Consider the following 12,881-nt stretch of genomic DNA (forward strand, 5'->3'; position numbering starts at 1 on the left):
GATGACCGCGCTGCTTTTTTTGGCCGCTGACCTCATGGAAAATGTTCCTGTGGGTCAGGCCTTGCTCTGGGCTCTGTGGCTGAAACACGCCCACCCTGGCCTCAGGAGATCCCAGACCCTGGCAGGCTAGCACGGGCCACCAGCACTTCAGCAACCCAGCAGAACCTGCCTGTGAACACAGCCAGGGCCCGGACACTGCTGCCCAGCTGCTCTGGGCCCGAGGACAGGATCTGAGTGGAGGCCCTTGGGGTGGGAGAAGAGGGCAGAGGGCAGAGGGTCCTCCCTCACCTGTACAGCTGCAGTGTGTGGCGGTTGCCCTGGTGAGTGATCTCGTATTTTGGCAAGCCGCAGTAGCGGTCCAGTTCCACGTCGTCCTTGTACCAGGTCACCTCTGGCTCTGGGTATCCTGGGAAGGAAGCAGGAGGTTGGGTTGCAGTAGTCGAATTCCAGAATAGTGGAAGAGACAGGATGCCACGACTTCCCCAGGGCCGCCAGAAGAGCCTGGACCAGTCCTTCTGGAAGCACTGGGCCCCTGCATAGATCCACTAATGTTTAGAAATTAGAACCTGTCTTCAAGGCCAGCCTCAGCAACTTAGCGAGACCCTCGGCAACTTGCCAAGACCCTGTTTCAAAATAAGAAGTAAAATAAAATTGGGGTGTAGCTTGGAGGTAGAATGCCCCTAGGCTCCACTCCAAGAAAGAAGAAAAAAAGAAAGAGAAAGAGAAAAAAAACAGAAGAAATAGACTGTCAAACCTGAAAACAAGTCAAGTGTGGTGGCTCTCCGCTCATAATCCCAGCTACTGAGGCCAAGGCAGGGGATCAGTGTGAGGCCACCCTGGGGATCAGTGTGAGGCCACCCTGGGCAACTTAGTGAGACCGCATTTCAAAATAAAATTAAAAGGGCTGGGGTGTAGTTGGTACAGCATCTCTGGGTTTAATCTCCAATAAAGAAAAAGGAGGAGCAGGAGGAAGAGTTGGAGGAGGAGGAGGAGGAGGAAGAGGAGGAAGAGGAGGAAGAGGAGGAGGAGGAGGAGGAAGAGTTGGAGGAGGAGAGCCTGAAGCATTTCCCCTTCCAGCCAAAAGGAAAATACAGAGGAGAAACATCCTAGCTTCCTAGTAGGAAAGGAAGTAAGGAATTCCAGAAATCCTTGACTGGCAGTAATAGACTGATGAGCTTCCTTCCTCTAGCGACCCATTCTACAGCCCCGAGGGTACAAGGCTCAGGCTCCTCCCAGGCCCCGCATGGCTGCCGCCTCACTGATCTCAGGCCTCCATCTGCCCCTTTCAGCCCATTCTCAGCACAGCAGCCAGGGTGAGCCTTTGGAATTCAAGGCAGCACGCAGTGCCTCTGCTCAGACATCCCGGGAGCTCCTGCCTCTGCAGCCCTCATGGTCTGCACCCCCTTTTTGCACTGCCAGGTCTTCGCCTCCTTTCCCCCTCCCCCTTGCTCAGTGCACCCAGCCCCACTGGCCCTGGCCCCCTCTGACGCCCAGGAGGGCATAGGCCTCATCCCTGCCGGCTCCTGTTCCCACGCTGCCTCCCACGGAGGCTTTGCCCAAGTCGCCCCAGTACTTCCTGACCCTCTTTTTATGGAGAAAAGGGTACTGGGGACTGAGCCCAGGGATGTGCCACCTCTGAGCTACACCCCTAGCCCTTTTATTAAGTTTATTTTGAGACAGGGTCTCGCTGAGTTGCCCAGGCTGGCCTCCAACTTGAGACCCTCCTGCCTCAGCCTCTTGAGTAGCTGGGATTGCAGGCATGTGCCACCGTGCCTGGCTCTCCTGTCCTTCTCACTAGATGATTGTTCATAGAATGCTTTGCGACCTGACATTATACGCCAAGCCCCCACATGAACTGTCCACTCGGTGGCAGCAGGGACTTGCCAGTGTCATCAAGCTGGGTCCCCAGCTCCCGGAAGAGTGTCTGGTGTGGAATCAACACTCATTAAACATTCACAGGTGAATACGTAAGCCACACACAGCAGAGAAGGAGCCATCGCTTCGGCTGATGAGCCAGAGAAGCCTTTGGACTCGAAGGACGGACAGAACTTCAGGGAAATGTGGGTTTGGTGCTCCAGTCTCTCCCCACGTGGGCTCTGTGAGCGCCTGTCTTCCCGTGGGGCCCCAGGCGCGGTGCACTTTCCTGGCCTGTCTCTCTGCTTAGGAGCCACAGGGGCAGGGATCACACCTTGTTCACTGCTGGATCCTCGCACCTAAGAGCAGCTGGCGCAGGCAGTCACTCAGTAAAACCCTGCCGAGAGGTGAGGCAACAGGATGGGTGTTTCTGGCGAAGGAGCAACCCAGCAGAGCCGGGGACGGCACGGGGCACCTGGGGTGCTGTGTGCAGCTGGCTCAGGCAGTCCTGGCTGTAAAGCGAGCCCCATGTTTCCACTGAGAGCTAAAGCCCCTGGTTACATCACCCGGTCCGGCGCGTGGCCTGGCCAGCACAGGTGTCCTCACCGCCCCGTAGGATGATCTCATCCTGCAAGGCTGGCTTACAGCCTCCCTGCCCCGTGACCTCCCAGCAGCGCCCCAGTCTCCAGGGCATCAACTCTAGCCGGGCTGGGGGAGGGGCGGGTAGCCCAAGGCTGCTTCCACACAAAGTAGGGGTCCACTGACTACTCAGGGCCGCTAGCGACAACGGGCTTGGAAGTGTAACAGGGAGAATGCATTGTCCTGTCCCTGGAAAATGCAAGCTGTGTTCTAAAACACATCCACGCGGGCGGGCCCTGGGTCTTTCACTCCCGGAGACTCCGCGGCGCTCACAGGCGGGTGTGCACACGCACCCGCTCTGGCAGGAGCCCGTGGCGGTGCCTGAGCCTGTGGCCTTCTGGCTGCCCCTTCACACCCATGACCCCGGCTTCACAGCCAGCAGGCTCAACCAGGCTCACAGACCTGTGCCTTCATCTCAGGTTCCCAGTTTGGAGAAGCACAGATGAAGGGGTAGGAGGAAGAGAAGCAGAAGAAGAGGAGAAGGAAGAGAAGAAGGAGAAGGAAAAGAAGTGGAAATTTAGCGTTCTCAAAGAGCTTTCAAATTTAAAATTTCCTTTGGCCCTCAGAACAATCCTATGCAAATAACTGCTAACCTTTCCTGAAGACTAACTGAGCGCCAGGTACTGGACCGAATACTTCCCTGTATTATGTCATCTAATCCTCAAAATGGCTAAGAAATGAACTGTCACTAATCTTCATTTTAAGGAAGAGGAAATCACACGCCTATAATCCTGGACTTGGGAGGCTAAATCAGAGGGATTACAGGTTTGAGGACAGCCTCCGCAATTTAGCGAGACTCTGTTTCAAAATAAGAAATAAAATAGGGGTGGGAGTTTTACTCAGAGGTAAAATGCCTCTGGATTCAATTCCCAGTACCAAGAAAAGAAGAAGAAGATATCGATGTTTATGAACTTAAGGCTTCTGCCCAAAGTCACGTAGCTCCTCCTAAGTAGAAGAGCCAGCATTCAATCCCTCTCTGTATAAAATGGCAGGTGTTTTAATCCCATTTACGCAAAAGGAAAATGAAGGCGGGAGAAGCCGCGGACCTCACCCAGGCCGGCTGGCCGTGACGCAGCCCCGGGCTTTCTCTCCCTTTTTCCAAGTACTCTTTCCCACGGGGGCCGAGTCTGATACATGGGTTTTTGCTACCAGTGATCATCGTTTTAGACATTTTGCCTAAAAATGATTTCTTCAGGGACACTGGTCCTTTCCAAAGGCTCAGTCCCTTAAACCAACCAGTCTACTGCTGACGCTCCATCAAACACCCTGACAGAGTGGGCCTCGGAGCTGAGCGGGGTGCACCAAGCTGGACAGAGAATGGAGGCCAGGGGATGTCAGGGCTCCAGCCAGCATCCCCCAGGGAGCCAGGAGTCAGAGGCCAGCCAAGGCCCACTGTCTCCCCATCTGCCGTGGGAGTGGGGAGAACTCCAGGACCTGCATCCCATCTGCAGGCCGCCAAGGCTGTGCCTCCCTGTCGGCCAGCACTGGCCTCCCACAGATGACTCTTCTTCACCGGGCAGAGGCTCTGACCACCTGGAAGTACCACTTGTGCCTGGCAAGGACCGTGGGGTTGCCCATCCCAGCTCCTTTAGGCAACGCCGCTGGCGGGGCAGAAGAGGCACCTGTGGTCACCCTGTCTCCCCGGAGGGGACCTGGAGCCTCAGAGGTCTCACACCAGGCCAGTCTCTGCTGCAGACGTGGCCGCCAACCCACTCTTGGGCTAGGGAAACAGTTTCTAATCTTTCTCCAAGTTCTTCTGCTTCTGCATCTCCCTCCTCTCCCTTTCCTCTCCCGTGCCTTTGGAAAAGGCTTGTTTATGGTGTACCATAGTGATGAAAGAGACCTCTTTCCTAACCTGCTACTTAAAACTCAGGTAACCTGAAGTCAGGTGTAGTGACCCAAACCTGTAATCTCAGTACTTGGGAGGCTGAGACAGGAGAATCTCAGGTTTGAAGCCAGCCTCAGCAACTTAGTGAGACCCTGTTTCAAAATAAAAAATGAAAACCAGGCGTGGTGACGCACGCTTGTAATCCCAGTACCTGGGAGGCTGAGACAGGAGGATCGCAGGTTTGCAGCTAGTCTCAGGCCCTCTACAACTTAGTGAAACCCTGTTTCCAAATAAAGAATTAAAAATAGGGCTGGGAATGTAGCTCTGAGGTACAATGCCTCTGGGTTCCATCCCCAGTACTGCAAAATTAATTAATTAATTAATTAAAAAAATAAAATAGGGCTGGGGGTGTAGCTCAGAGGTAGAAGACCTCTAGGTTCAATCCCTAATACAAAAAAAAAAAAAAAAAAAAAAAAAAAGATTCAAGTAACCTGAGACTTGGGGCGGGGGTGGGGAGGAGCCAGAGGGATCAGGAAGTCACGCCCTGCATCAGATCTGCAGTACTGCTGAGCTCCAGGGAAGCTGTCCCTGGCCATGTCCCTGGCTGCTCAGAGATGAGGTGTAGAAGTTTGCTCCTTTAGGTTGGTCTTTAACAGGGAAAATCTTATTCCCACGATGACACTGGGAGTATTCAATGAAATGCTCTGATACTAAGCATGCCAGATGATGGTCTCAGAGTCCACAGCTTCAAAGTCCAGAATGGAAGAGGGGAGCTACCCCCGATGCCACACCTCTGGGTGGGCCCCCGGTGCTCAGAGCGGCTGCCGTTACCGAGGCAACCAAGCCACAGCTGAGACTAAATGGGCAATGCAGAAAGTGGAAAAGACTCCGATTTTGCCATCAGCATAACTGGGGGGGGGGCACTGAGCACTTCCTGTGTGCCCCCTCCAGAGAGGCACCACAGGATCAGGTGTGTGAGCTGTCCTGCAGGCCTCATGAGCTCACTGGGAAGAGAGACAGACAGACAGACAGACAGAGAGACAGAGAGAGAGAGAGGAGGGAGAGAGAGAAAGAGAAAGACACTGTGCTCCCAGGAGAGGGTGGGAGCCCTTCCCTCCAGGAGTGCTGGAGATCACTTTCCAGGGGCCAGTCCAAGAGCTGGGCCTGGACAAGTGAGAAGGATCTGCCAGGAGAAGCAGGAGGCTTCTAGGTAAGCAGGCAGAACAAACGTGCATCCATCTGCATGTCCTACCCAAAACCCATGGAGATGACACTAAAGAGACTAAAATTCAAATATAGAGAGCCAAAAGGATGGGGAGGACAGGCAAGGAGGACAGGAGGCGCTGGAAGGCTTTAAAAGCTGGAGGACAGATGGGTGAGTAGAAACTGACTTAGCAGACTCAAGAGAGCTAAGCCCTCAGCTAACGGGGAACTGAGAACTCCCCTTTTAACACCAGAAAATCCCCACAGGGCAAAGGATCTGGGAGCCAGGTCCCTCTGGAACTGGGAGCAAAGAGGAAGGCGGGCTTGAAGAGCAGATCTCTGCAATCCCCCAGCCTCCCACTGGAGGAAAGCTCCCGCCTCGCTGTAGAAAAGTGGGTTGTAAGACTTTGACTGGAGGTAAGCCAACAGAGATGAGAATATGACTAAGCACAGGAAAACAGAAAAATGTAACAGCCACATTTACTTTAAGTACATCATGTTAAACCAGACATGGTGGTGCGGGTTGGTAATCCCAGTACTTGGGAGGCTGAGACGAGGATCCCAGGTTCGTGGATCCTCAGCTACTTAGTGAGGGCCTCTGCAACTCAGTGAGACCCTGTTTCAAAATAAAGAATAAAGATAGGGCTGGTGTTGTAGCTTAGAGGTAGAATGTCCCTGGGTTCCATCCCTAGTACCACCAAAAAAAAAAAAGTGCGTCATACTGAGAGCTCCCTCCCCAATGCGCTACTATGTATGACTTCCAGATAATTCACTGGGGAATCTAGTCCAAGAAGAAGAAATTAAAGAAACGTGCTTGGTGGGTCCTGACAGCAGCTACCCAAGGCCCCCGCAGTGAAGATGCAAGTTTGCTGGCACCTCCTACGTGCTTAGAGCTTTAATCAGCATTTCCGCCCCTGGGTTCTATCCCCAGTACTGCAAAAATAAATAAATAAATAAATAAACAAATAAATAAATAAATGTCTGAATGAATGAATGAATGAATAAATGTATGCATGCTTATTTTTTGAGACAGGGTCTCACTAAGTTGTCCAGGCTGGCCTCCAGTTTGTCATCCTCCTGCCTCAGCCTCCTGTGTCACTGGGATTACACTGTGCCCAGCTAATTTCCTCTTCTTTTTATTTTATTTTATTATGTTTTGTGGCACTAGGGATGGAACCCAGGGGCATTCTACCTCTGAGCTACACCCTCAGCCCTATTTTTTATTCTTTATTTTGAAACAGAGTCTCGCTGAGTTGCAGAGGGCCTCACCAAGTAGCTGAGGCTGTCCGTGAACCGCGATCCTCCTGTCTCAGCCTCCCATCCTATTCTTATTATTTGATAGTCAAAGATTCTTAGATATCCGAGAAACGACTGAAATAGAAGACTAAAGACAAAATAAAATAAAACAGAATAAAAAAGCAAGTCGAAAGAAACACAGACTATGTAGGGAGAAAGAAGCCATTAGGGATCTATCATTAGTCGTCTTGGGAGATGAGAGAAGGCAGGACATTCATTGAAAGAACAGGATGGGCCGGGCACGGTGGCCCACGCTTGTAATCCCCGCATTCAGGAGGCTGAGGCAGGAGGTTCGAGGACAGCCTCAGCTACTTAGTGAGGCCCTTTGCAACTCAGTGAAAGCCTGTTTCAAAATAAAGAATAAAAAATAGGGCTGGGCATGTAGCTCAGAGGCAGAATGCCCCTGGATTCCATCTCCAGTACTGAAAAAAAAAAGAAGAAGAAAAGAAAGAAAGAAACCAACATCAAAACAGCCCCAAATTTCCAAGAACTAAAGGCTCTCAGTTTCCAACTGAAAGCAAGCAAGCATGTGGCCGCATGCAGAGACCCATGTCAAAATACACCGATACAAGACAGCAGGACCCCCTAGCAGGCTTCAGAGAGAGGACCAGTCATGTGCAGAGAGTTAGGAGCCAGCTGTCTTCCCTCTCTGAACAGCAGCATTGGAAGCAAAGAGACAACCGGGCAGCGTCTTTAATTTCTGAAGAAAAATGATTTTTAAACTTTGAATTCGTGTGTGTGTGTGTGTGTGTGTGTGTGTGTGTGTGTGTGTGTGTGTTTACTGGGAATTGTATCTCTGAGCTAGAGCCCTATCCCTATTTCTTTATTTTTTGTTGTACTAGGGATGGAACGCAGGGGCGATCTACCTCCGAGCTACACTTCCAGCCCTGTTTTATTCTTTGATTTTTTTTTTTTTTTTTTTTTTTTTTTTTTTTTTGGTGGTACTGGGGTTCCTGGAAGCCCTTCTACCTCTGGTATACACTCCCACGGGCTACACTCCCAGACCTATTTTTTAACATTTTTATGTGGAAACAGAGTCTCTTAAGCCAGCGAGGATGGCTCCGAACCAGCGCGATCCTCCTGTCTCCGCCTCCCAAGCGCGGGGATTACAAGCGTGCGCCACCACGCCCGGCTTATTCTTTGATTTTGTAACAGGATCTCACTGAGTTGCAGAAGGCCTCACTGAGTTGCTGAGGCTGGCCACAAAGCTGCGATCCTCTGGTCTCAGCCTCTCAAGTATCAGGATTACGAGTGCGCGCCACCATGCCCAACTTTATTTCTTATTTTGAGACAGAGTCTCGCGAAGTTGCTGAGGCTGGCTGAGAACTTGCCATCCTCCGGTCTCAGCCTCCCAGGCCCTAGGATTCCAAGGGTGCGCGCCACACCTGGGTTAGACTTGGAATTCTACATCCGGCCAAACTCCCAGCCAGGTGTCAAGTGGTAAAAGAGATATTTTCAGACACGAGTCCAACATTGACTTCTCATATACTCTTTCTCTGAAGCTACCAAAACAAGAATGTAAATAAACCAAGAGAGAGAAAATGTCGGATAATGGATAAATGAAGGCGGAAATCATCACAGGAGAGAGGTGTTGGGCTGGAAGCAGCGCAAGAACAGAGAGAAACTGAGGCACGCTGGAGAAGACCGCCTCAAAGGAGAGGCAGCCCTGCGCCGGCCATTCCAACGCCCGGGCTCACTGCTGCCCACCTTCGGGACCCCAGGAGACAACCGGAGGAGCACCTCCATGGAGCAGCAGCGTGAGCCCCAGGCCAGGCAGCTGAGCCGGAGCCAGGAGGAAGGCCAGGGAGGCCCTCACTGTGCAAGCAAAAGGACAGACGGCCAGGAGGGGCGTCCCAAGGAGGACTGACAGGTGGGTAACTGGCCCTGCTGGAGCACTGCATTCAGAGGCTTTTAGAGGCTGAGTGCAGTGACACACACTTCTAATCCTAGAACTTGGGAGGCTCAGAAAGGAGGATCGCAGGTTTGATGACAGTTTCAGCAAGTAGTGAGACTCTCACCAACCTAGCAAGACCCTGTTTCAAAATAGAGGCTAAAAATAGGGCTGGGGATATAGCTTGGAGGTAGAAGTACTGTGAACTGGGTTCAATTTACAGTATTGAGAGAAAAAAAAGGCTGAAGGGCCAGGCATGTGGTGCATGCCTATAATTCTAGTACTTGGAAGGCTGAGACAGGAGAATTGCAAGTTTGAGGTCAGCCTCAGCAACTTTGTGAGATCTCATTTCAACATAAAAAATAAAATACAGATGGGGGTGTATCTCAAAGGTAGAATGCCCCTGGGTTTAATCCCCAGTACCACACACACACAGACACACACGCGCGCGCGCCCGTGCACGCACGCGCACACACACATACAAGGCTGAAGGTGTAGCTCAGGGGCAGGGTACCTGCCTAGTATGTACGAGGCCCTGGATTCCATCTTTGGCACTGCAATAAATAACAAGGAGCTAATTCCTTAACTACCAGAAGAGAAAGACAGTAGAACAAGTCTAAAAAGAAGACCACAGGTTAGAGGAACACCCACGTCCTCAGCACTCTGCACATGCTCACCCTGGAAGAGGCTGAGACCATTGAAGGGGCTGCTTCTGGAAGACACATGGGTGGCCTGAGGAGTCTCACTGTGTGTGTGTGTGTGTGTGTGTGTGTGTGTGTGTGTGTGTGTGTGTTACTGGGGACTGAACCCAGGGGTATTCTATCTCCAAGCTAAGCTCCCAGCCTTTTTTATATTTTTTCTTTGAAACAGGGTCTTGCTATGTTGCTGAGGCTGGGCTCGAACTTGCAATCTTCCTGTCTCAGCTTCCCTGGGATTACAGGCATGCACCATGCACCATCATGCCCGGCCGAAGTCATACTTCTGTGTGTGTATGTGGGGGGGGGGGGGACTGGGGATTGAACCCAAGGGCTTTCTACCTCTGAGCTATATTCTCAGCCCAATTTTATTTTATTTGTTTTTGAAACAAGGTCTTGCTAGGTTGAGGAGAGTCTCACTACTTGCTGAGGCTGTCCTCCAACCTGCAATCCTCCTGTCTCAGCCTTACATTTTGATAATTACCTTTCAGTATAATTTGAAGTGTAAAACTATGTGCCTGTATTAACTTAACAAAGTCAAATTTGATTTCTTTTTTTAAAGAAGGGTTAAGGATGTCCTAAACAGAAAAAATAGCATCAGAAAAAGCACAAAGGAACAAAAGAACTGGGTTTTTCTAGGAAACCGTTGGTACCGGCGCCACAGGGGGTGGAAGTGTAGACACTGCAGAGAGAGAAAGCAACAGCCCCTGGGTATCAGCCTGCGCCCGGGCAGGTCAGCTGGCTGCTTCCCTCCTGGGCAGAACCTGACTAAGAATAGCACTCAGTCACCGCGCTGTGTAAGAGTCCAACACCGGGCGATACGCAGGCAGGGGCTGCGGGCTCTCTGTGCCCTGAGCCAGCTGTTCTCAGCCTGATGCTGGAAAGGCTCTGGGCAAGGACGGAGCTGCCCTTAGACCCAACCCCAAAGAAGCTGCGCTGCTGGCCGGGATGGACAAGACCCCAGAACCAGGGAATGTTGGGTGGGGAACCACCCACGCCCTTCACCAGTCAAGACAACAGGCTCTCCCAGGAAGCTGGGACCCGGAGCCCTGGAACCGACGGCTGCCTTGCTGGAAGGGGTAGGCACCTACGGCGGTGCTGTCCTGCAGCCCACGCTGGGTGGCATGGGAAAGGACGTGCTCCCGGCCCCATCTTCCCCTCCTGCCAAACTCTTGCTTCCAATTCCACCTGGAAGCTCAATGAAAAGCAAATAACTGTAGTCTCAATTCCTCTCCCTTCCCGCCCGCCCTCCCTCCTTCCTTCCAGGTACCACTCCAAGTGTTTTGCTGTATTAAGTCCTCAATCCCACGACCCTACAAAGATCATAGCACCGCTGCAGACAAAGCCGCCGCATGTCCTAGAGCTCACTCCACACTGGGAAAGAGGTGTGCCAGGTTCCAAGCGATTCACGAGCCGCTGGCGTCTGCAGTCATACACGGCGCTGCCTCTCAGGCTCGATACTCCCCGGCCACCCATATTCTGCTCTAACGTGGGACTCTCAGAGAGATGGCCTCAGAGATTGATTCATGAGCCACGAAAGTACGCCGGGGGCGGGGGCGCCCGTGCCTAGGACAGGCTTTGCAGGTGGTGGGCAGGGTGCATATGTGGCCCCAGCAACACCAGCCCACGCAGGGAGCCTGAACTGGCAAAGCTGGAAGGCAAACGTCCGCCTGCTCGTATCTGTCCACCAGCCCACCCCCCACCCCGCGCCTGTGCTCCAGCCCCGGGACCCCGATCTGCACAGAGGCCCCGGCGCAGAGCAGACAGACAGCCTCATTACCTGTGACGATGCAGGTGAACCTGACGTCGCTGTCCTCGGACACAGCCCGGGACTTGAGCGTGGTCTCGAATAGTGGCTGGGTCTCCTCTGTTAGCTGAGCAATGATGGAGCAGAAGGTGCTCCTAGGAGAGGCAAAGAGCCATTCAGAGCAGCCCCCGACACACCCGCCTTGTCCGAGGCGGCTGCGGTCTTACCAGGTCTGCCCAGCGCCTGGGCAAGTCTTCCTCCAGGGGAGCCTGGGCCTCGTGGCTGCGGGGCTGGCATCACAGGACTGAATGGAATCTTAACCCTGACCCTTTACAATAGGCAGGCTGCTGACCACAGGCTCCTGGGCAGGCCAGGCGACCAGCCCAGATGTCCACCCCATCCTTCCTGGGGGCCTGGCTTCCCCTTCTACCTGTCATCTCCAGGGAAGCTGTGCCCCAAGTAGACACATGAAGAGGCGGCCCCTCGAGTGGAGCCCCAGCCTAGCAGAGCCCATTCATACCAAAGAGGGAAAAGCCAGCCAACCCTAAAGATTCGGAGGTGTGGCGAGCTCGGGATCTTCCCCGGCTTGGGCTCAGAAGAAAAGCTCCTGCGTTGGTCAGCACAGACCACGGTGGATAAAGAATGAGCTGGACAGCGCCAGCGGTCTAGACCCTCCAATTCGTGCAGCTATCAGAAAAGAGTTTCTGGTGAGTTCTGGTCCCTAACAGGGCCACGGACTGGCCCTGGCAGCCAGCTGTGGTTCCCCTGCTCCATCTCTGGGTACCATACACCGCAGTGAAGACAGGGCTGGCGGCTCCAGGGACCCGGGCAGGACTGCCAAGCCACCAACAGACCCTAGATCCGGTGACAGTTCATCTCCCAGAATTCAAGGACATCCGTGGGCTTCCTGGGTCCAGATCGAACTCACCCACAGTGCTCAGGACTTGCAGTCCACTCCTTCCTGGGCACTGAGAGTGGACCACAGCACCAACCCCTTTCATGGGCCAGCAGAGCCAGCGTATTCCCGGCGAGAAGCACGACCACATAGCCAGGCTGTGTGGCGCACAAGCCGTGCCCGCCACCCCCACACACACCCCTCGTGAGCAGGAGAGGGTGGACCGAAGAGGAGGAACCATGGAGAGCCACAGTGTTCCGGGGTGCACGGTTATCTGTCCACGACCCTCCATCAGGGATGGAGTGAGGGGCTGTGGGGGCGCATACTTTGCGGGAGGGGCCCCTCGCTCAGTGTGTCTTTTCTGTGATTATATGGTCTCGGGCTGGAGGAGAAAGGCTGCGTCCTGGGAAGAGTGTCTGGACTCCTGGGGTGACGGGGCTCTACCTTGCTTTGACACAGAGCCTGGGCGTTCGGGGAGTGGACAGGAGCCCTCCTCACCTCTCACACCTGAACTCCGAGCCAGCACTCCCTACCACAGCCTCTCCCCTAGAACTCGCCTGTCCGACAAACTCCTTCCCGCCCCTTTCAAGTCACTCAAAAAATAGAGTGTGTCCTTCAGACTGAAGCTATCAACTCCCTAAACACTCAGGAAGTAGTGACATCTGAAAATGTCTCTTGCTGCTACCATACTCAGCAATTTCTGACTTTCGGGATACCAAATCTCAACCAAGGCTTTCTAGAAACTTCCAGGCCAAACATCATCCAGTCTCTGTGGTTGTGTAACTGATTGGAAACATCCCTGATTACGTCCTCCCTACACAGTACACAAATCT

At 53.1% G+C, this 12,881-nt stretch overlaps 1 protein-coding gene across 1 annotated transcript in view; it reads right to left on the bottom strand.

Annotated features, from left to right (window-relative positions):
* ALPK3 (alpha kinase 3) overlaps nucleotides 1–12,881 on the bottom strand; it is a gene marked incomplete at both ends in the record, with an annotated part of 45,317 nt that overhangs the window by 25,942 nt on the left and 6,494 nt on the right. The window contains 2 exons of the mRNA XM_080691682.1: nucleotides 289–406; nucleotides 11,187–11,308. Coding sequence (XP_080547808.1) covers nucleotides 289–406; nucleotides 11,187–11,308 — 240 coding nt within the window. The remainder of the gene's footprint in view (nucleotides 1–288; nucleotides 407–11,186; nucleotides 11,309–12,881) is intronic.

Source organism: Muscardinus avellanarius (assembly GCF_963383645.1).
Source record: "Muscardinus avellanarius genome assembly, chromosome: 3".
Taxonomy (NCBI): domain Eukaryota; kingdom Metazoa; phylum Chordata; class Mammalia; order Rodentia; family Gliridae; genus Muscardinus; species Muscardinus avellanarius.